This window comes from Larus michahellis, chromosome 10, assembly GCF_964199755.1.
Source record: "Larus michahellis chromosome 10, bLarMic1.1, whole genome shotgun sequence".
NCBI lineage: Eukaryota > Metazoa > Chordata > Aves > Charadriiformes > Laridae > Larus > Larus michahellis.
Genome location: NC_133905.1, coordinates 1,044,436 through 1,069,320, shown reverse-complemented (window position 1 = coordinate 1,069,320; position 24,885 = coordinate 1,044,436). Strand labels below are relative to the sequence as shown.

Genomic DNA, 24,885 nt, shown 5'->3' with positions numbered 1-24,885 from the left:
CTCACAGCCCAACCTGCTATCGTTCACTCCTGCTGCACACAATGACCTTTGTCATGCTTGAGAAAACAGCTTCCCACTGTGATTTGACTCTTACTGAGTGGCCAGATGGGGCAGTTTTGCTTCATTATTTGTGTCTGTGAAGTGGAAATGCCAACAGAAAGATTCATTACTGTCAAGATCATCTCTGCAAAGCTCCTCTGATTTATTAGGGCATAAACTGCTGTACTGGCTGTAATGAGACATAAATGTTCTGTAAGGCCTATGAACTCAAGAAGGAAACACACACTGCCATCAAGAGGCTCTGGGCCTAATTTATTAACCGCCTGTGCCAGTACTGTCACAGAAAATCACACAAGCAGACTGCAGCAGTTGGAGGAAAAGAAGTAACAGATTAGCCAGTGACACGTTTACATAAAATAATTTCTTTCATTTTTCTGAAATTTGTACAGTGCAGACAGGTGAAATGCAATGGAAACGCTAAATACGTTAAAATATAGCTACAAGATCACCCAGACTGTCCCCATGCAAGATCCACCCCCGACCCCGACTGAAACTACCCTTTACAGCCCTGCCCGGAGGATTCTATGCTTCCATCAGCCACTGGTGCCTCAGACAGTTGGAAAACCAAAACCAAGCAAACAAAACCAAAAGACCCCAAACAACAACAAACAACAGAAACAAAAACAGACAAAAAAAGCCACACGAAGTTTGCACAGCACAATTTAAACCCGAGTCCAAACCTGCAACCATAGTCAGGTCTGTGCTGCACTTTCAGAAAGGATGTTTACACTCAATTAACACATTATAGGATAAATGTAAACATCTCACTATAAATTTACACAGTTTACAGAAAGAATTGTACAAAAGTTCCGTACTGAAATGTCATCAATTTTTCATGTACCTCTTCCAAAATTTAGAGACATATACACCCACAGCGTAGGTCAATTTTAAAAAAAAAATTGTTTCCAAATGTTGTTTCAGAGAACTTCTTACAAGAAGTTACGCCTTGAAAGAACCTTCCCTAGTGGGAAATGTATCACAATCTGAGCAGTCATACACAGACAATTAAAACGGCATAGCGCTTTTTTACTGTTGGAATTTCAGCAAAATTAATTAAGTACATTAAAAGTACAAAGATATCTGCTTATGATGGCACGGTAACCTTGCCTATGCTTCTAATTTAATAACCCAGTCTCACTCGGAGGGCGAGTACGCTCTGTACTGACACAGCTCCTGTGAGTAGTTCGAGCCTGGTAGATACTGAAGTGCTGTTAGCACTTGATTAAATATTAATGTGGGAATGAACACCAGGCTCTTTTGCCACTCAACAACCCATTAATAAGTCACTCTGGAGAAAGGGGGAAAAGACACATGTTTTGTTGAGCCACTTTCATTTGGGAAGGCTAAATCCATATATTAGAAGAAAAAAACAAACAAACAACAGTTCATTAGCAGTGTTTTTTAACATACCTACACCGTTTGCTTTACAGTACTATTCCCTTATGGCTATTAAATGTTCTGACATTTAAAAAGGAGCAAATTAAACCATAACTAAACCAGGCGTTTACTCACCTATTTCTCACTAACTGATGGAAAGTTATCTAGATTGTTTTCTGCAAATCTGTATTTTATTTCACAGCTGACTAGCTGTTCAAAGGTATATCCTATAAAAAGCGATCTTTATATAAAAAATAGAGAACATAGTAACATTAAATGTTCAAACAGTTATTAAATTTCCTTCTGACTCCACTTTCTGTTCATTTCTAGTGATTTAATAGAGAATATGCCTTTGCAAAATGCTTTTTCACCGATACGCTGCATCATACATGTCTCTTGGACAGATAATATGGCATCAACGGTTCAGTGCAAATGTGGGAAAATTACCAATTTGCCTTATAAGTAAGAAGAAATGGTCTGGTTTTAAAAGATAAAAACAACCTTAATCGAGTCTCTTCTCCACAAGGTAAGATGAAAATTCAAGAATCATCCTTTTAGTTATCAAGTCGGTTTTACACTGAAGTTCAGCCCGATTTTAGGGTCCTCGCTTCCAAGAGGGAACACTAGTGAGCGTTTAGCTTCAGAGATACCAAAGCTTTCCAGCGCCCCTTGCAGCAAAGAAGGAACAATTGCTGTGAAACGCCTCCAAAATTTGTAGTAACTACTCTCCTTCCCAGAAAATTCTGGAGTACTGTGCACCTGTACAATTAGAGATGGAGCTGTTGCTGTATCAATCTTGTGCAGAATTCATACAAAAAAGGGCAAATAATATTAGGTTTGCATGAATGCAATAAAAGATCTTAACCTCACCAGGATGCGAAGCCCATCTGCCATTTCCCTCCTCTTGTCTCCACACAAATAGAGCTCAAGCAAGACCGTATTGCCACCTTCCACTGTTAACGTCTACCAGGAAAACCCTCTCAGAAATAAAACAGAACAACAACAAAATGAAACTTCTAAAATGCATGAAAGATGGCAACATTATCATCCCTTAGAGGCCGAGGTCGAGTTCTACTTCCCACACACACACCTCAGCTCTGGTTATTTCCACAGCATGACCACGTGCCCGCTCCATTCCTCTCCTGTTCCTGAGAGTCCCTGGTGGTTCACATCGCGTGGAGATCCTGTCCACCTCTGCTCAGCGGTTAGTCTTAAAGGTAATACTTCGTAGTTAATGGAAACGAGCATCTGGCACAGAAGAGCATCTCAAAAAATTGCTCTGGCACAGAGCGGTACAATACTTATCAGAGTTCCCTAGATGGACTGAGGGGACTGATGGAAGGATTCACCTTTTCAAGAAAGGACTCTGCTAATTCCCTTAAAGGTTCAGTATTTCAGAAGTTGGTTCTGGCTTGTTGGCAATGATTAACGACTGTGATCTCCTTGCCTGGGAGAAGAGACGCCATTCTGAGCAACCTTTGTGAAGGGGCGGGGGGAGACATTCCCTCCATCCTTGCTGCTCTCTGACCAAAACCGGACTGACCTCGGTCTAGTCGCGTCTGCGAACATGGGGAGAGTATGTGAGGATTTCATTATGAACCAAACTAAGATTTTGAAAATTATGTTTATTATTTCCTATTGCTAATCCAAGTAGAGCACGCTCAAAGACTTCTTTTTGAGTTCCCCCTTTAAACACAAGTGAGTATTGCATGTAACACTGGTGTAACCGTAGGGAAAAACCCACCAATTATATCCATCTACTGGCTTACTAGATGTCACTCTTGCTGCACACAAATGTAGAGCCAAGTGCATTTTTCTGGCTGAAATTGCACAAACATGACGTACCACAAAGGCATCCTCAGATGTCTGGCTCATCGCTAGTTTCCATACATGACCTTTTAAGGAAAATTTAGGTCAGCCTAAATAAAACAGTTTGCTTCAAAATGGGGTGCCATATGTCAAAACGTACTTAGTCAGCCAGTATAATTTTTAGCCGAAAATTCAGTATTATCAGATATGGTGCTGAAATCTCTGTACTCACAATTTTATCATGCTGTTTGTGTACACATTTGAATATTTTGTACAAATTTGGTTTTGTTTGCTTAAAATAATCAAAATATTAAAAAAATACTATCATAGTTATTAGAATCATACTGATATCATTGTTTGTTAAAATCATTAGTAAGTAATACTGCTAAGTTTCCATTATGCTTTTTCTGGACTAAGTTTTGTCACCCCTTTTTTTTTTTAAATTCTAAACATTTCCATTTGCTACATAGATATCATGAGTACTACTCATCATTAAATCCACGACAAATTGGGGAGATAGTCCCAGAATAGAAGATAACGCCCATTTTGACAGGATTGTACTTAATAACACACAAGAAGGTGCCATAAACTACCTCTAGCTAAGAAAAGGAAAATTTATTTCACAAGGCAGCTAACAGGTCCCGTTGTCTTGGCAAATATTCCTCCCTGTGTAGAAGAGGGAAGGAAATTCCAATTGGTCACTTAAGTAGAGCTATTTTCTAAAGAAATTACTGTAGCAGAGAGGAACGCGACAGTATTGTTACACGGACCAAATCTCAAGCAGTGTGTGCTGCTCACATGCCAGTCTCCCAGGGACGGCACAGCTGAGGGCACAGATTTTCTGGTTAAACAAAGGAAACCCAGCTAGGATACTGGATGCCCCAAATACAGACCCAGCGGAGGCAGAAACACTGTACTAAAAAAGTGTGAACTCCTCTGATGAGCAGGCCCCATCAAAGCTATGAAGAGAGATTTTTAGATCCTCGTTAATCCCCACTGGCTGTCTTCCCAACACTGCACAGAACAAACGCACGAAGTACTAACACTATAGCACAGGAACAGGGGGAGCGGGAGAATGCGGGCAAAATAACTCGGTCTCAGTAAAAATCCATATTCATTGAAAAGGCTGGTTATGCCTTTTCAGTGCAACATAAGCCACGGGATCAGACTCAAATTCTACAGAAGAAAACGATGGGAATCTCAAACAGCCCGTACACCCTACCACATCCTGTGGTCCCCCCTCTAAGGTGCCAGCCGTACAACTGCAAGAACGCTACATCGACAGTGCTCCCACAGACTGGTGGCTGAGGAGGGACTCTCTTTGAATTGCAGGTGACAAGAAATCGGAGGACAGAAAGATAATCTTACCATAGCCATTTCTGCACACAGGATGAAATTCATCTTCCATGAATTTTTGCGCCTTTAAAACTCGATAGCGTGAATATTTGTTGAAAACTCAAGCCCTAAATATGATGTAAACTTAGCCAAAGCAAATGTTTACAGTTTTCACCCATCTCTACCACAGATGTTTCAGTATGTAGACAAAACTCTCATTTTATGGAAAACTCAGCCATTTCTTTTTCACAGTGAGAGTAAAACTAACAAATGCACACTCAGTTAATTTCATTCTTGGAGATTAAGTTAATAGAGTACATGAACTGCCTAGGGATTTTCCCCTTCATTTGTAAAAAGAATTGAAAACAACTGCACACCTACTACGGACCAACTTCAACAGTAATTCTCAGGCTGGTAGATGTCTGTAGATAACGCAAAGTCTGGGGGAAGTAGGTACCTCCGCAAGAGGCAGACTGGGATCTCAAGTAAGTGACATGTTGCAACTAACTTATAACCCAGCGTGATATGATGAGTACTTCATGTATCTGGGAGCATAAGGACCATTGGAAGGGGAGGCCCCTTCCAAAATTTGCAGCCCCAAATTTTATAACCAGTTTGTTGGAAATCACATTCAGTGGCAACACCAGCCCACGGCTTGGCAACACTCTTCTTCCAGGCGTGTGCATATTGGTAATTGCCCACTGCCTGCAGCCAGCCTTCCATGCAACACCACAGAAGACTTTTTCCCAGAAGGAAAGAAAGTTGTGTGAGACATTCTGAGAAATCCCCTTTTGATTCGCATTCCGTTTACTTCATCTTCCTTCTTTCCCTCTCTTATTCTTTCCATTATCCCTTTTCCTTGTAATTTTGGGCATGATTTTTTACTCTTGGCAAGTCTAATAAACAGATGGATTTAAAAAATAACAGAAGTTAACTTTCAGATGGTCTTCCATAATTTACAATACATTAAACCTATTCCTTTTTTGCATGAGTTTGTTTACTATTTGGGGAAGAAAAAGTTTGTGATAATAGGAGTGGGCGTTCTTGAGTTGAAAACCTGCTCACAGCTTTCTACCTGACGTATTGAATATATATTTCAGTTTATTTATTTAAAATGCATATTTGTTTAGTAAGAGTTAAAGACGTAGACTGATCCAAAGTGATGAAATATAAATGATGAATTGAAAGACTAGTATTATTCTATCTTTTTTCTTTTCTCCATACCTAGGAAACATTCTTTATGGTTTTACTAATATCTCGTATTATTAAATCAACTAAAAACCACAGAGACAGACCATAACTGATGCTACCTTGGACATCACTAAAAAAAACCCAAACAAACCAAAAAAAAAAAAACCCAACAAATTCTCCTTCATCAGAGGCTGAAAAACAGAACTATGTGATAGAAATTTCTTGGAGTAACTACTGTATTTCACAATTCCATCTTATTTTGTTCATACCAAGAAGAATGCCCAGGAACTTGCCCAGCAGATATGTCTGTTGTCTCCATTCACGCATACTTCCAAATTTTCCTTTAGGTTTTTCAAAAACAGAGCAGTCATCTTTCTGAGGCTGTTTTTTGTGGCAATGTTTTTTCTCAAACAAGGATAACCTGTTTCTATTTATTTTTAAAATAGGTGACATGAACATAAAAACGTTACCAGGAGTTGCTGAATATTTCCAGATCCTACTGAAGCATAAGAGGTATGGAAGTTGACTGTACAATTTGCAAGACACACAGTTCTCCACAAAACCAAACCCTAAGTGTCTTCTGTCTTGAATTTTCCAGAAAAGCCAGAATTAAAAAATAAATTCCTATTGTGTATCCAGTAGACCCCTCTCTCATTATCTCTCTCTATATGCATACATAAAAATACACAAAATGACTGGAATAAAGTTACGCTTCTGATCTCTCTTCCTCACAAAAAGGCCTGTTACAAGTCTCATAGGCCCTGTAGGTGTTCTATTTTATGAACCTCACTATGTAACATTTTGAAATTTGTGTTATAAGTAAGTATTTATAGCTTCTTCTATTTTCATAAAGACATGCGGAACAGCAGCCATTGGGATATACACTTCACTACTATAACGGATTTTAAAGCCTTCTTCAATAACAAGTCCCAGATGATTCAAAATCCTACATGTTCTTTTCAAGATACAAATGTCTAATGACATAAGACAGCAGAAGAACAACTTCGGTTTTCCAGGGGATCTAACAATGCACTAAATTCAACTTCAGTGTTAAAATCCAGCAAAAGGGTTTCAGGAACTCATAAGGGGAAACCTCTGCGACTGAGCTTAAATCTTAACAGAAGGCGGTGCACAAGTGTTATCCCACAGAAACAGAACATACTTATTCAGATGTGCAAATCGCATTCTGGCCGTTTTGCACACAGACAATTACAGTAAGGGTAGTAGAGAGGATTATGAGATGATGGCATTTAGAATCTCATAGAGAAGAACAGGTTTGTATCAGTTTTGCAGCAGATGTCTGCATCTGGGAACAGAACACAAAAGTGAAGTCTACAGAGACTGCCACGTTTTTCAGAAGTCTAAGAATGTAGTTAATGCTGTTAACGCCAGTTTAGAAAAAGTAGGCATAAATATAGTGAGATAAACAAACAGTGTCCTAAATGGGTATTCTATAAAATGCAGAACAACTAACACAGTTAAAGATTCAACTAATAAAGACTCAGCAGACCCACAACAGAGTTCTAAAGACCGGACTGTTTGGATAACTTGTTTAGTTCTTAATTCAGTAAAGCACTTTAATGTATGCCTGAATCCATTGCTTTGGTTAGCAGAGATGTAATAACTCACATATGTAAGCGCTTTGCTGAAATGAATACGAAACTACACATACATGATCCCCTGCATGTAATGAGTCTTCCGTACTGTCTTGATATATGTGCATGTATTGCAGGATTGTTCTATAGCCAGACACCGCGAAGGGTAACAGAGGTACTCGGGGAAAATGGTATATATGAATAATAATTTCATATATAAACAAAGTCTGTTATACTTCCAAACCAGCAGAATTTGGCCTCTCAGAGCAAAATGAGCAAGAAATACCATTTACCATATGTAATGGGATGCCAGCAAGAGAATACTATACCAAACATTTAACTTCCTCCCTTTGTAACATTCCCTTTCCAAACATCTCTTGAGGTTTGATATTTAAACATGCAATTTACCAACCTTCTCAACTTAATGTAAATATCCAACAGAAGTTAACTTAAAGTCTCAGTATGTAACGGAACAACACACTATGGCTTATTTTAATTCACTGAGAGTTATATAAAATAGAAGTATATGAAGATGTCATTAAAGGAAAAGCGATACAGGAATGAACTAAGAATGGATCATACAAACTGGGGAGAAATACAGTTCCGTACTCAGATGAAAATGTCTGAAAGGAGTTATTTCTTCGTGACAGCCTACAGTTTTCCAAGGTACTTACCAATTACCTACAGGCTACTTGGAATTGCCATACCTCATTGGACTAGCAATGAATCTGACCTATTGGTTAAGAAAAAGACACAACAACGGATTTTCCTATTTAAGCCTCACCATTGCACTGTCTCCTCTACTTGTGTTACTGCATGTAACTGTGAACATTCTTGTTAGTCATAAAAATATCTTGAATCCTATTGATGCGTGTCCACTACATAATATTGTGTTTGACTCAAGCTTAACCTTGCATTTAAAAAAAAAAATTAGAAAATTGAAATTTTATTGCAGTATATTCTAAAGCTATACGGAGGCCTAAAACATCATAAGGACAGCTTTTTAAAACTTATGCCAAAATACAAAGATTTCACTCTTCCCTGTCTGTAGAATCACTGAAAAGTTTTCACTTAGTATCTTGTGCTCTAGAGAACAGAAAGTGCCTATAAAGCAAGCAGGCTTGTAGGTCTACGACATCCTTCCATTTCAGGCTATAGGTGAAGGAAGCAGAGGTGGCTGAGCACAACTCTAGTTTCGCCTCTTTCACCCATTTATTTTTCACCAAGGCTCTCCTCTGTAATGTAACCTTTAATAGAGACTCAGATAATTCCAACTGCGTCCAGAAGCCAAACTTCAAACCGGTAATTTAGGAAGACATTCAGTCTAACATCATCTTCAGGGGGTTTTTACTATCTGTACCTTTTTGTTGTTATTAATCCAAATTAATTGATTGGAATGCCGTGTTCTCTCTTTATTGTCAAAAGCAACCAAATGGGTTTATAGTCACCTTTTTGGGTATAGTCACCTTTTTATTGGTGGATTACTTACAATTAACAACATTCTTGATATTTTACAGATAATGTAAAATAAATCATCTAAAATCAAACAGCTCTGCCAGCCTTCAACATCTCTTTTCCGCCTGTCGTGTTTAAGTAAGAAGATGCGTACATTATAAAGAGAAGTAATTAAAAGCAAGCAGGCTATGAACTGTATCCTGGCTTTCAGTATAATTGCAGTATTGTTCACTTTAAACCACAGAAACTAAAATACAGTTTTTTATCATGCTGTTGAAGAACTTCAAGAAATAAATGATCTCACTATTTCCCTAAGTGGATGACATAATTCTTCACAAAAAAACCCACTACCTCAAGAATATACATATTCCACAGAATGAAATGGGCATATTTGTGCAATTACTGTGCCTACTTTAGCTGTCTTGCTTCTGGCATAATACCTCCGCAAAAATAATTTTTTAAAAAATTAAGACCTTACAGCAATTCAAATATCAGGTCAGGTTTCATTATATTCATTTTGTGGATTAGTAAACAGAATCCCTAAGATACCAGGTTCCTATTACGATATTTACTTACAATACTTTGGTTTCTCTTGTTAATAATGGCTTTCAGCCACATATTTCAGTGATATGGAGCTTATGGCAGATGCAACTAGCGACTGCTTGCAGTCATCTAGGCATGTTTTATGTACACATATTTTATCTTGAATTTTTGAACTCCTTATGTCTACATACACCACATAAATTTAACTTATTTTTTACGAGCAAAAGTAATGATTTTTGTGTTACTGGTACTCATGAGTTCCCCAAAAATGCTTCAGACAATCTATTTGACTGTGGATTATTGTCCATTCTGACTGGCTATTGTTTATAAGGTACTTGGTATGACTCATAGTTAATTTACTTTTGTAGCTAATTCTGGTGACATGACAACCATTAACAGGGTAACAGCACTTTGGATATACATTTACATGTGTATCATGATCTAAAACCCATGATCATCCCAACTAAAATTCTTAAAACATTCAAAAAGCATTAGCCACTATACGAGTCCAACCAACGTAACTCTGCATACGAGAGGCAGTAATCCTTCCTCTGGCAACCCACATACACGCTGAAGAAAAGATTCAATTACTCTCATCTTCACAAAAAACATCTCCCCACATTTTGTTTTTAAGCACTGCAGAAAGTTTCTTTACGGCAAATTAAAATTTTCCAAAAATAAAATTGCAGCTGGGGCAGGAAGCTGGGACTACAGCGTTTCTGTGAGGAGCTGTTTCTCCTTATCCCCACATCAAGAACTTTTGTTTGATCTCATACTCCGTGTTTCATAATACTGCTCGGGTGCCTAAAAAGACAGCTAATTAACGTAAGTTATGTCATAACTTGAAAGGCCTATAATGTGTCTGGACCTTCTTTTGTTCTGGAGATATCCAGTAATAAATAATGCACACGGTTTGTGTAGCTGTAATAACGTCTGCCTTTAAAGTACTTCAGTCTTTTTAGCAAAAAAAAAAATCAATTTTGTAACATCCAGACATCATCGTACTTGAGACATTCAATTTGCTGCACCGATGTTCCATGTTGCCAACATCAGCAGGTTCCTAAGCTACAGGAACTTGGTTAAAAATCTGCGGAATGGTTTGCAACCTCATGAATAGCAGGCAAAGAAAAAGATGGTTTGTCACCAATGCGATGCCACAATGCAGCCACCCAGTTTCTTGTAGCCCGTTTTCACAGCATCCACTTGATCTCGTGTTTGTTTTTAGGGTAGATTTGAGACAAAGGAAATGAAAACATGTGATGTTTTCATCTTCCTTTATTAAAGGAGGGTAAGGAAAACATTCTTTCCCATCCTATGGTAGAATCTAAACGGTTGAGGAATTTTACATATACCCAAAGCTCAGACTTCCATTTCAGATACAGCAGTTGAAGCCAATAGATCACTGGTCATCTTTAAACTCACTAAATAATTTTGAGTAAAAAAAAATAAACTGCAGAATTATTAAATATTGATTTCAGAGATCTCTAATATAAAGAAGCAGACTGAAATAAATACCTTTAGTGACCAAGTGACCAGTAGTAACCAGTAATGACCAAGTATTTCCTTAAGTATTTAAGAAAGCATAATGCTGTATATTACGAAATACGCTGTAAGTATTGATTCCGTAAAAAGTATGCATTAAAGTCCCACATAGCTAAGGAGTTATGAACTGATTATTATTGTCTGCAAATACAGGATATTATTATGAAATCAAATCTAAATCCAGCAAATTTGGAGGTGCTAATCTCTGGATTGATTCAATTATAACTTTAAGTATTGTATGTAGACCTAGAAACCTTCCAGACTCTGAAATTTTTCATATAAAGCAGATGGAAAAGCAGGTATAAACACTTTAAAGTCGTGGAACTGTTTATCTTGTAATTTCAACAGTTCTGTTGAGACATAGGCAGCATTAGCTGTTCGGTCTTTCTGTTTCATAATCACTTAGCAGTAGGAATAAAGATGTTATTGCAGTTATTCTTTATATTCACCCTACTCGAAGTCTTAGTGGCGACAGAAACCATCTTAAATCTCTGCCTTGTTGTAATGGTTCATAAGCATAAAGAAAATATTTCTCTCCCATCCAAAATGAACTTTCCCCAGAGCCCTCAGGATAATAGAAGACAGACTGATGACGTTTTATTCCCTGTTATTTGCCCAGCAAGTGAAAGACTGCAGAATAATGAATAAGGTAATACGGTGAATGTGGGGGTACTTTTAACTCAGATTTTAAAACAAAATAAATAAAAGGAAAGCATGAATTCTAGAGTATAATCATCCTTCCTTCTTACCAGAGAAAAAATTCAGGAGAGAATTCTGGCCAAGCCTAGCTGGATTTGATTCTAGAAAATGAGGACATTTTAGGTGGTATTTTGGTTTTCTTTTCACTTTACTAAGTAGCGAAGGATTATTGCTTCTCTTTTTGCATATATCTACCATAGCATAGAGCTATTTCAGATGATTATGAAAACAAATGCTTTTCAGGATCAAAGGACAAACCCAAAGGGAAGGACATCGTTCAATTAATACAATGATTCTTTTGCTTTCTTTTTCAGATATTGCATGTGGTACAATGTCACCGTGAAGAGCTCTCAGGCTAAAGGAGCAGAACATCCATCTCTGAATGCTGCAAGTCACAACAGCTCACAAAGATGACATCCTCCTTGACCCCTTGTGAGTGCTGCATCAACCCATATGGAAAAGGGAGACTAGAATGTATGCAAACTGAAATGTCACAAAAATATTTGCTTATATACCTCAATTATGTACCTGTTTCTCCTTGATCTCGATGGGATTTTAGACTCTGCCCTGAATCATGGTCATGGAAGAAATGCTTTTGGGATTCTCCAAAACAATGAGGAGATGGGCTTTATAGAAGTACAGAACTTGACAGCCACATAAAAACAACGGGGGAAAAGCGGAGAGAAAAGGACCCGTGCTGCACACCATGCAGGCACTTGGTCATTTTAGCCCGTGGAGAAAAAGGATCACGAGACTCCATGGAGCTGTTGGTGAGTCACGAGGGTTTTAAAGTGCTTCCTCAAGCATTTATACAAAAGGATTTACTATATTATTTTTCTTTGCAGTGTCACAACATACCGAGAACAGTCTTGCTATATTTAAAATGCCAGAATATGTTAAATATTATTTAAGTAGTTATTTTCTGTTCCAAGTTTATTAATTAATGACTAAAATGGCTTTCAACAGAGAGCATGACAGGGCTTGTAGCTCTGATATCTCTGATCTCATTCTAATTTTGTTTTTAGATGTGCTATTGCATGTCAGCAACATTTACGAGGTTAATCTTCCTGGAGTTTTCCAATAGAGAGGAAGTAGGATTGTGTTAATTAAGGAGAGACAATTAGTGGTACTACTTACTTTCTGGGAGCAAATCTGTACTCATGTCTCTTTGCCTGTCCACCCCCCCCAACAACAACGTCTTTTCATGCTTTTAGATTAGAATAAGGCGCCCGGTGAAATACGTAAGTGCAGTATTTTGCTTGGTTTCTACAAGTGCACTTGGATGTAATAGTAGAAGCAATAATATACTGTAAAAGTATGACTCTCTCTGTTCCAACTGACACCAAAAAGATACTTTGAGACTTAAAGGCTTCCTTCTGAAATAGGACCTTAAAAAAAAAAACAGGGAACGTATTGCAACTATATCACAGTTGTACTTGTAAACAAACCCTTTCTTGATGCTATTGCTTTTAAACCTTCATTTCTGCTACATGGTGAAAACATGGGCTTTTATATGACAGCGTAGATGGATTACTCTTTCAGATTAATTGTTCTGGTTTTGGTACTTCATTTGGCAGAGCTGTCACAAATGAAGTACAGAAACTTGAAAATACTGAATGTCAGTTTCATGAATGAGAAAAATCACGTACATAGCATAAACTTATTTATAATGTATGAGAATCTAGCTCCTTAAGGTGCAAGATTACACGTATGGACTCATAAATAAAAGGAAATAGACATTAACAACTTAGATCATGTCCAGAACACAGCACTATACCAGCTACTAGGAAGAAAATTAACTCTATCCCAGCCAAAACCAGGACAGATCCTTAGTCACACGAATAAAACCTAGTGTCTTATAAAAATAGCATCTACTAGATTTACATTTTAAGTAGTAGAAGATATTAAGAAAACATGGGGAATTGGCTTTTTTTTGTGAGGGAGATAGGGACTCATAAAATATAGAGAAAAATGAAAGTGTTCTTCTTTCAAGGAAACAGTCTTATAGACATAATCCGGCTGATATTCCCCCCAAAAAACTCAATTAATTAATTTAAGCTACTCTGGGGTTTTAACCATAGCCATGTTACTCTGTTTCAAAACACAATTTTTATTCAATACATTATCAGAAAGAAGCAGCTTTTTAACCAGCAGTCAGGCAGAATACATCTACAATGATATGTAATAACATGCTCTTATCCCTGTTTACACAGTATCTTTTTTAAAAACAATACAGGTGGCGTGGAAAAAAGAAAATATAATTGTTGTATACGTCGTGACAGTAAGTTTTCACTCTCTGTTTCCAGAGATTGTCACTGACAAACTGGCAAGGCCTTCAAAGTTATATGAAAAATTTGTGCCTTCCTGTAAGAGAACAAGATGTTTCTGCTTGAACTAATGATGACATATTTAATATTATCTAACATTAGATAAAAGAGAACTGAAATAGGTACTTTGCTGACACAGTAACCGAGATACACAGAAACTTATCTCACTTAGGGCTAATACTTTGTTCATCAGTGTCCATGACAGTATCAAAATGGCAGGAAAAACATAAATGACAAGAAAGATGGCAAGGCAATATATAGATGAATAGACAACAAAAAACACGAGGAAAAAAACCTACTAAGCAGTTCAAAGCTGTGATTTACAAATATATATATAAAATGGCTCTGGAGAGAAGAAAGATGGTATAGTGAAAAAGTGGGGGATCGTAAGTGCACCACATGCATGATCTTCAGGCACACTGACATTGTGAACACGTAGAGTATTGCATTTTCAAGAATTCTTCCTTTCCAGACCAACAAAACCAACAAACAATGTTGAAAGCTCTAATGCATTAAAGCATACATATGGAAATCTTTTCATTTTTCATACTGAAATATTTCAGCTTGAGAAGAGGACAAGCTGATTTGATTTTCTTTTCTACGTACCTTTAATATACACTTTAGAAGCCTGCATAATGTGCTGAATGTTTTATGAAGTTGGGTGGAATACTGCATATCAAGTAATAGCTACTCCCTAAACACCATGTCCTCGCTGAACAAGGTAGGATTCTTCATGCTAGGCCTTTGCAGAATTATACCCCGGGGGAAACCTGTCCTGCTGCTTATTGCAACAGCTGTGCTAACTATTGTTGTCTCAGATATAGCTGTTGACTTGCACATGAAAGATATATAGCACGTGGTTTTGGGAAAATAGCTGACTGTTTCAGAGAGCTCTTTCCTTACTGATTTCATATGACAGAGACAGTTTCCCCGTGGCGTCTTCCCATTCTTGAGGGGAACTGACTTCATAGTGTAAGAAAATGCCAGATGTCAGAGGTATATCCTTCCGAGAGATTCTGTACATCTCCTCAGGCATCAGTGTTTGCTAGATAAAGCAAAATGTTCTCATGGAACACCTGAGGACTTAACAACTTACTTCAGATAATATCCCATTGAATAAGAGAGGAAAGACTTTAAAAAAAAATAAATAAAAGACACCAAAAACCTTTAAGCCTCCTTTCCAGGAGGCTCCAGCCTACAAAGACACTCAATCCCATCAAAAATGGAAAGGAGACAAAATTAGTGGGAGGGGGAAGGTGCTGGAAATATTAATTGAAATTCTAAAGGTAATTTAGATGCAGTCATATTCCTCATATTCCTGAATTTACTTTGTTTTAATTTAATGAAAATTCCTCATACATCAACTGATCATGGAAATCTTGAACGAGTACAAGATTTAACTGACTGAAGTATTGAGTAAATATTGAAGCCTATAGCTGAAACTAACACTTTTCAGACCATCAGACCATTTCTGTAGGGATAAAAGCACGTGCAAACATCTGGGAATTACTCAAAATAAAAGAAAAAAAAAATTGTCTGTTGTTTATAAACATTTGTGATCTGAAGAAGCAGCTATTAAAATAATGATTTCACAATCAGGTTATATGTCTTGTGTTTCTCTCAGAAAACATTTGGAAATAAGTGTGAATACGAAGAAGGAATTAAGAGATATATTGAGACCATATGACTACCATGCACATACGCGTATTACCAGACCATGCTACTACCATGCATTTATATAAGCACAGCCAGCTGATAGAGGACTCGCCATATAATATCAAGGAGTTACACTCCTTTACTTAGGAAGAAAAACATAACATATGACCTGTCTGATAAAAACAGATCCCATCTTGAGTACTTAGATATCTGAAAAACAAGCTACAGTCTAAATATGTTACCGTTTCCAGAATTATTCAGTAATTTCAACAGACAAATATATTTTATAAAGCCTGTACTTTCCAAATGTCTTATTAATCAGCAGAAAAATCAATAAAAGCTTTACCCTTGAGGAGTCACCCATCTTCAACAGTAAATACAGAATAAGAAAGGAGATATTTTCATGCAAATAGCAACAATAAATAATCTCAATAAAAAGCACTAAAGAAAATTAGGGAGACGAGGATCAAAGGTCACGTATTCTCCCCTGATTTGTAAACAGCTGATCACCACATTTCAAGCAGGTACGTCTTGCATGTAACAGGGTAGAAACAAATATTTCTGTTCTATTTCAGCAATAGTGCCATTGCCAACTGAGATGTGACCCAACATAGTACAACAGACACCAAAATGGACAAAAGCTGACATCCAACGGAACTTCTTTCATAATATCTCATTCTACATCTTAATGCATTAATTCAATATTGAACTTCCTCATCTCTTCCGCTACACAAAGTCTAGCATCAATTCACGCAAAAAAGAGTTACAGCTCTCCTCAGAAAACGCAAATACTGATGCATCCTTGCATTCTTTTAAAGATGACAGACTTCTGGCACATCCTGGTAACATCACAAAAAGTATGAACTTCCTTCTTTTAGAGAATGCAGTTACATAAAAGGAGCGAGCAAGGTATCGGAAGAGAAAAACAGATCTTCAGATTGCAGTTAATTATTACTCTACATTCTCTGAATAAAAACCTCGTAAGCAACAAAAAGTAGAATACTTATATGTCATTTTTGCTACACAGAATGACAGTAATTGACATAACATTTTCAGAAGATCAGTAAAAAAAATCACCAGTTTCCCATTTTCTCTTGCTGACTGATTGCTAATAGATGAGGTTTAGTTCAGGTAAACAAGAAAAGGGAGAACATAAAACAAATGCAATTTTATAAAATAGAGGAACGTGACTAAAAACTACAAATCAAACCTACTACTTTTTTCCACAGAATACTGAAACCCTATGCAGCACACTCATATTAATCAGTTACTTGTTCAAATTGCACTTTGAAGAGTGAGGTGGTTGCTTCTACAGGCATATATCATGGCACTTATCTCAAAAGACAAAAACTACTAAAATAGTCTCGAAATTTGCTTTAGCAGAAGATAAAAAGTGTAGAAGGAAATTATTTCACATCCAAACACGAGGCCTACTAGAACTTTTTCAACAGGAAAATTCAAGGCATTTCTGCACCGCAGTGTAACATCCACATGTTATATAGCCAGGTGATTTAATCCTGGGCAAATTTCTTTATACAGATAGATAGAACCAAATACATTTTTAATAAATCTCACCGATTGCCAACTCTATCCCTCACTTTGCCAACTAAAGAAATTCAAAAACCTGCGAACTACCTCTGCTCCTTCTCTAGTCCTAGTAAATTGGTCACTGGCCACAGTACGTATCCCTCTTTAGCTCCAAAAAGCACTGAATCATTAATGAGTGTTTTGGGAGGAGGAAGAAGTTTTTCATGTTTAACGATGTCTCACAGAGGAAGTAATATATAATGGTCAAAAACGTACCCTGGAGGGAAATATTTCCTTAATATCTTATTATCCTACGTTCATTACTACAGTAAAAGGCCATCTCTATCCTCAAGCAATATCACATAAGCATCATTTTTGTCATTAGTGAAACATCCAGTTATCAAAAATCATTTTCAGATTATTAGAAAGATTGTTACTGACTTTTCACTAGGCATACACTTTATATTGGATATGAAGCTTTGGGGTTTCCATCAAATAAAGGTGATAACACACTTACTTTTCTGTCTGGCCAATTATATTTTGCAAATATTGTATCGTATGTATCCACAGCTCCATCGGTAATCAACATTATGGCTTGGCTGCAAATACTTCCTTGTCCCGTGTGATTGAACTGTGAAAGGAAACATTAATTTAGTTACAGCACATTCCTGTTGATGAAGATAGATAGGATCATGCTGGATAAACATGGATCTTGCCAAAAACCTAGCACGCTTAGAAGCAGGTGAAAAAGTCTCAGGTTGAAAACATTTTATCATAGATATTACGTTCTTACTGAACTGTAACTTCAGTTGTGTAACAGAATCTGGATTCACTATATATCCCCATTTTATCAGCTTGAAAAATAAGGAACATAGATAAATATAGCACTTCCCCAAATTAAAAGCGTATTCCCTTGTTTTAGATAGCTGATATGTGTTGATGTACCTACATAGGGTTTGCTTTGATTTATAGTTTTAAAAGTACAAGCTACTCAAAAAGAAGAAAAGAATGACTGATAATTTTACTGCAAAGTACAGAAAATACACCACTTAGAGAAACCTATGACTATTCATATGGCATTCATATTCACTCAGGATTACATTCCCTATGTTATTTTTCATAAAATGTTTCTCTGGGAGACCAAGCTAATATTTATACATTCCTAGATTCTCCTATTACTCAAAATGAACACATAGAAGTAATTCAAGCTGCTGAACTGCAGTACTTGAGCACAGGTACTTCGACAGCCACCTACACATCCTTTGGAGTACGCAAAGACAGTTTCATCATTGCACAGACAGGATTTTCTCCTGGTCAAAGAGCAAGTAAACTGGATTGAGCCATAACATAAGCTTTGATCTCTTTATTCTGGAGTTGATGCCTTAATTTTGAATCCATTTGTCTCCACTTGCTCTCATCACAGAATAGGTTCTTATTTGCATATGTATTATTTTAAATATACAAGGAACTTAGGTGAAACATCCAGCTTTTAGCAAAAAATGCAGAGCTGGGAAATGATTTGACTTTTACTTTGTACAAACACTAAAAGAAAAATAATCTGTGAAAAGATCAATAAACTGAGGCATTACACACAGCTGTATAGATTGGGCTAACATTTGAATACAAGCTAACGAACAAACAATCTCCTTTTGTTCTCTTCCTATGTAGTTTTCAGGTACATTTACCAACTTTGAGGTCAGACAAGGCCTCATCCTACCACCTTCCTCTTGGTACTGAGCAAACCATGCAATAATTACCTTATGCCACCTCACCAGCCTATCTGTGCTGAACAGTGCCCAAAAAAGAGTGCTCACATTTGAGAAGTAGTATTTAAATTTAAAGGTGAATTACCTTGCAGGGACTCTGACTGCTCCTGGAGTCAATAACACTTATTCGGACTATTCTAGTTAAATTTGGGCTCTGCCTTTAAGCTTTCTGCAGTCTACTCGCCCTTACATATTTGCTGTTCTTCCCAAACTCTAAACCTCTTTTTTCTAGAAAAAGTTCTTAACTTCTAAAAATGTCATCTTTGTAGACATGCCTGCAGTAGGAAAGGGAGCAGATGGTGGGTTCCAGCAGTGCTCTGTCTTTTTTTCTTCTGCCATCACATTTCCATATCTGAGTAATCACATCCACAAACATCACTCAACAATTGTTTATATCATCTGCACCTCTCCTCCAGATCACTTTCCTTTTGATCAAACAGGAACCTCAGCAAACAGTAATAGAGACACGTTACTTAAAGGGAAACTGATGTGCTTTTACGGAGTTAGCTATATTTGGTCACTGCCTGTGTGAAAACTCTTATCTGTGATACCTGCAAAGCACTCTACCCTTAAAATTCTTCAGTCATGACCATTTTTCCAGTCTTAACGAGACCCAGAATTATTAAAGTGGGATTCCTTTGTTAGTATGATCTTAGACACAATATTTTCTCACCAGGATGAAGCTATTTTGTCAAGGGGTATATTCTTCATATGGACAACATGTTTTGAAGGAGACAAGGGAAATTAAATTAAAAGGGAAATTAAGGCAGGTGGAATGCCTTCGTATATTATTTTAAAACATGGTACTGTATGCATCTGCATTATTCTACAGTTATCTGTTTGAATATTTTGAAGAATGTGAATGCTTTGATGAGTAGTATCTTCTCATATTTGTCTAGAACTTTAATTTTATTGAATAGCAAGAGTGATGAAAGTGTTTTCCATAATAATAACAATGACAAGGGCCTTATGATGAACTACAATTAACTCAGTGATTCATCAGTTAGCAGCAAAATTTTCAATGCATCCTGACATTTACAGCATTTGGTTGTGATTAACAGGCTTTGAAATGTCACAAAATTTTATTTAATTGGCTATGATTTTTTTTAAAGGTAATCACTGCAAAGACCGCATTTGTCACCAAAAGAGATAATTGCAGCCGTCACATGACACAGTAGGTGCCTAACTACTGTACCAAGCACTTCTATGTTCTTACACTGTATAATGAACACTGCATAAATTGATGATTGGAAAGAATTTGGAAGAGGATTTTTAAATATGCTTTCAAGGACATCAGTATCAACCATCTTCAAGTCTTAACAACCTAGGCAAATACTGAAAGGTAACTGCAAGACAAAAGTAACTGACTTTAATTAGGGTAACCCCTAAGCCATTCTAAAATCCAACCAGAATTTTCATAGACTATTTGTGTAAAACAAAGCTTCCCCCCCCCTCCTTTTTTTCCATCTTCCACCCCCACCCCCTTTTTGTTTTTTTAAACGTAGATGAGACATCCTTAGCTAAGCTATAATTCACAAGAATAGATTTCTGGCACATGAATGTCACATACTGTAAGACAAAGCGGAAGATGGTTAGCTGTATTCTTTTAAGGAGAGATTAAGCAGCTCTTATCCGTTGATAAGATGTCTGTCCGTTTCCTAAGACTATATTCAATGCCCACAATGGGATTCTTAATAAGCCCTCTACAAACACCTAGATTTTTCTTTACTTCATGCAGCTGTTCCCATTGTCGTTTTTGGCAGGTACCACATGAAGGAATTAGTTCCACACCGTCTAGGTGAACATCTGGGCAGTGGGTGAAGGAAAATCCTCATCTTTTCATTTTAGGATTTTATGCCCAGAAAAGAACTGATCAATATTGTACTTCAAGATGAATACAAAGGAATTAGAACCATTAATTAATCTACGATCCTACAGTATAAAGACAGGCACACTTGTCAAGTGAAACCCTTTGGAGAATATTTTGATTTGAGGTCTCACTTGCAAGGTACATCCTTCAATCAAAAGACAGTTTGCTACTCATTTGAGACGAGATTTCCTTTTTCCAGCAGACTTACAGATTTCATTTTTTTTTCCCCAAAAAAAGAAATAGCTATACACTTTAAAATATTTTCATGAATATAAGCTCAGTTGAAAAAAGGAAAAACAAGAAGGAAGCAGAAAAGGAAAGGGGTGGCGGGGGGGAAGAAGGGAAAAAAGGAATCTGCTTGTTTTATTTGTGACTGAAATATTTCTTTCCAAAACAACTCTGTTAAATGTGAGTGACAAAAATAAAGTTTCTAAAAACATCAGTTGTCACAGCTCAGTCTTTATTCAATCTTCTGTTTATTTATGAGTTGTTACTAGTTTGTCTGCATTCTTAAAATCCAACTGAGGTTAGTTATGATGTATATTAATTCTAAAGGTACATGATTTTTTAAGACATGGGATCGACTAAGGCTAGATAAGCTGAAAAATAGATGGCCTGGGAAATGTTAGGCAAAAAGAGAAACTAAACTGTCTTCATGACATGAAAAAACAAGTCGGAATATGCCTAAATTGCATCTTTATTAAAAGGAAAAGTGTACTATAAAAATGTTTTTCCAAGCTTTCTTTACTAATCCTTACCAACCTTAGTCGTAGTATAGCAAGTTTTACTGAATTTAATTTGTGAGACAGGAATTAAGTCCCTGAAACTTTTAGACTGAAAGAAATGTATCTCGGTTTAAAGGAGAGACACTGTAGTCTTTTAAACGCTGCCTCTTTTCAGATCTACCCTTGGCTAGAGAGGGAGGGTGCACTCATCTCTAATGATTGTATTCCAGTCAACACTCCAAGGCATTGCTCAAACCCAGAACGATAAACCAAGCTAGTTCTGGATCTGAACTATCAAGCAGCAAGATAGGGGGTCTAAATTGTCATCCCTAAACTCAGGCTCTTCTGTCATACGCACCTACAGATCACACTAACAGCAGTTATTTGGAGCCCCCTCACACAGAGTTGATAGATGTCTCGGGAACAGGCTATCACGGAAGGATGTCAAGAGGGCAGAACTACTCTCAGTCTGGCTCACTGAGAAGAGATACCATGAATATGTCACAGAGGTTCAAGCGGTATGAAGGAAGCACCGATTTGTTTATTTTTGAAAGCTTGTGTCTAAACACTGTAAATTACTTTTTACCTTTAAAGCTGATATATACACACACAGATAAAAATATATATTTACTTTCCTGTATATGAAGCGTGAGTCTCTTTTCGAGGACAAGTTGTTCTTAGAATGAAACACACAGTGGATTTACTTGGAAGCATCCATCACTAACATTAACATTATACAAAATTAACTACTACCGGTTGGACTGCCGCCATGATAACCATATCGGAAGAGATTCATTTCTATCTGTAGCCAAACTAGAATTCCTAAATACACATGGAGCTATATTCTCATCGTAATATCAGCAGACATTCAGTAGAAGAAACTGATCATCTAAAAACCATAGTCCATACATTTCAACCCAATAATTTGGGCATCAAATCACTATCTTGCGTTTGAATCGCATTGCATTCCCTCTCTTTTGTTGCTTTAGAAAAGCTTTTAAAAGGCTTTAAGTAATCTCGCTTGAAAAACTCAATGCAACAGGTGATTTTGCATCATCTATTTAAAAGGTTATTTAATGACCAAGAGTCCGCATGATTTTAATTCACCTGCCAGGAATTTGATGTTACTCTGCCTTTCTAGATGATACCTCCCTCTTCACTAAAAAAAATAAGTATCTTCCTCTACACATAGGTGTTCTAAATCAGGATTAACTCACCTCTTAATTGATTTAGATTATTAAAAAGAATACATACATAATCTTTAAATATGTTCTTTTCTTTTTTTAACAAAGAGAAAGATTTTCTGGAAACACCAAAGTATTTTCAATCATATCTTAAGCTGCTAATATTAACTTCTTCCTGGAGGAAGACATACGCTTATAATTAGTTATTAAAAAAAAAAAGCCAGCGCTCTCCTTTACGGAAACTCTATATCTGAACTGATGTTAACCGAGGTTGTAAAGAAATGGCTTTAGTCCTACCACACTATGTACGGTTTTCATTCATAATATCATGAGAAATATTTGATGGTGCATTTTATTTTTATTGGTTTTCTCCCTTGTACTAATTCTCATTTGTTACTATTACTGTTCACTTTTCTCCTTTCTTTCCTTGATTTTTCCAATATACATTCCCAAGAAAGTATATAGTCAGCTGAATCAAAATATTGCTAAAATTGTTCTTTGCTGGAATCTGTAGCATGACGGTATATTTTACCTTTGCCAGAAATGACAAAAAATCTCTCTGAAATACACTATATAAAAGTCATTGCATGATAACCACTAAGACTGATGTGCACCATTGGAGGAAAAGCCTTTCAGGCAAAGACTATAGGTCTGATTTTAATTAAAATATCCTTTGAAGGACAATTTCCTGGTCAACTAACATTATATACAATTCTTGTTCTATAGATATTTTATGATCATCACATTTCTGAGTTCTAATTTATTATCTTAAAATTGACAGTAATTGCTAAATAGCAAGAAAGGTGTCAGAGGCGTAAATCTAAAAAAGCATTAACTTACTTCATTGAGCATGTTGAAAGCTTCATTTAAAGCAATGTCCAGCATTCCAATTCCTTTCGCAAAAAGTTTGTCAAGGTGTTCCCTGAAATGCTGAAACACAATCAAGAAGGGTTATTCGTCAGTATATTGTTACAATATACATGGTGATATCATTGATTCAGGATTTCTGAATCCTTCTTTAGACTTACTTCTTAAGCTTAAATGACTGCATACACTAATTCATAAACCAAAGTAGTTTCTCACTAAGCCTTTTGACTCTTGAAGTCACACTGAACTAACATATTTTTTGTTATGATCCCTCCCTACAAGGTGGTACACCCTAATCATTAGGCCATTGCAGTTCAAATGCAGTTTATCAATGTCAATATAATGTTTAGATTGATAAAGACTGCCCTACACAAGAAGAAAGACCGGGCTATCCGCTTGCTAGCCATATGTGACTATCTTCAGTATGATGTTGCAAAGTCACACTTCCAATTTTTTCAGTTTTCAAAGGCTCATCAGTTATGCACTGTCACACCTGCTGGCCATGAGCACGGGTAAAATTTTATAACTAGCAGTTCTTAGAGGCTGACAGGGCAGAATTCATCCTACATTTTACTCTTAGGTTTATAAGCAGCAGCAATATATATTTAAAAGCAGTATCACGAATCATGCTATCATAAAGGGACACTGTATGCAACATCAACAAACAAGTACTTTACTCCCCTGATTTTCCGTGATGGAAACATCTTTTTTCATTATTTCATAAAATAAAAAATAAAATAAATTTCATAAAATACACTGCTGTATATTGGAAGGCAGAGAACTTCCTATTTCATTATTAAATTTCAGTAAGTTGAAATAGGAAAATTTACATCCTAGCTTCCAGGCAATTCTGAAGCCACAAAAAAAGCCTGCTTTTTCAAAACAATTACTTTACAGTCACCTACTGAATGGGGTTCATTGCAGCTCAATACTTCGAATAGATGAAAGGCACACTCTTATTTGTCTGCAGCTAATAGCCCATACAGCTAAAATGCAAAATGGTTCTATTTTTCCCCAACTGAAACATAGCTAACTTAATACTGGTCAGTATCTCCATCGTACTAGTAATTACTGTTTTAAATACATTTTAAAACATAATAATTAATTTGTAAGATGAAAATGAAGATATATGTGGCGTGAAATAACAGCAGAGGCAATGCTTTTGTGAAACATTATTTCAGTCTCCACAATTGGATTAAAAAGTTACCTCAATAGGTTAGGAGGAGGAAATTTTTTATTTACCAGGCCATTGCATTATAGGCAAGAAAACCAAATCAAGCTAATTATCTGTGTAGAAGAATTAAAATACAACTGTCCTTTGAACTATCCCTTTTGTGTTTTTTTACAAGCAATAATA

General features: G+C 36.6%; 1 protein-coding gene across 10 annotated transcripts in view; it reads right to left on the bottom strand.

Annotated features, from left to right (window-relative positions):
* Positions 1-24,885, bottom strand: part of CACNA2D3 (calcium voltage-gated channel auxiliary subunit alpha2delta 3) — a 551,700-nt gene that overhangs the window by 212,973 nt on the left and 313,842 nt on the right. For all 10 annotated transcript variants that reach the window (XR_012589415.1, XR_012589414.1, XM_074603368.1 and 7 more), the window contains 2 exons: positions 23,502-23,591; positions 17,634-17,747 (listed from right to left, as the gene is read on the bottom strand). Coding sequence is in view for 8 of the 10 variants with exons in the window: in XM_074603368.1 (XP_074459469.1) it covers positions 17,634-17,747; positions 23,502-23,591 (204 nt within the window). In the remaining 2 variants the exon portion in view is untranslated. The remainder of the gene's footprint in view (positions 1-17,633; positions 17,748-23,501; positions 23,592-24,885) is intronic.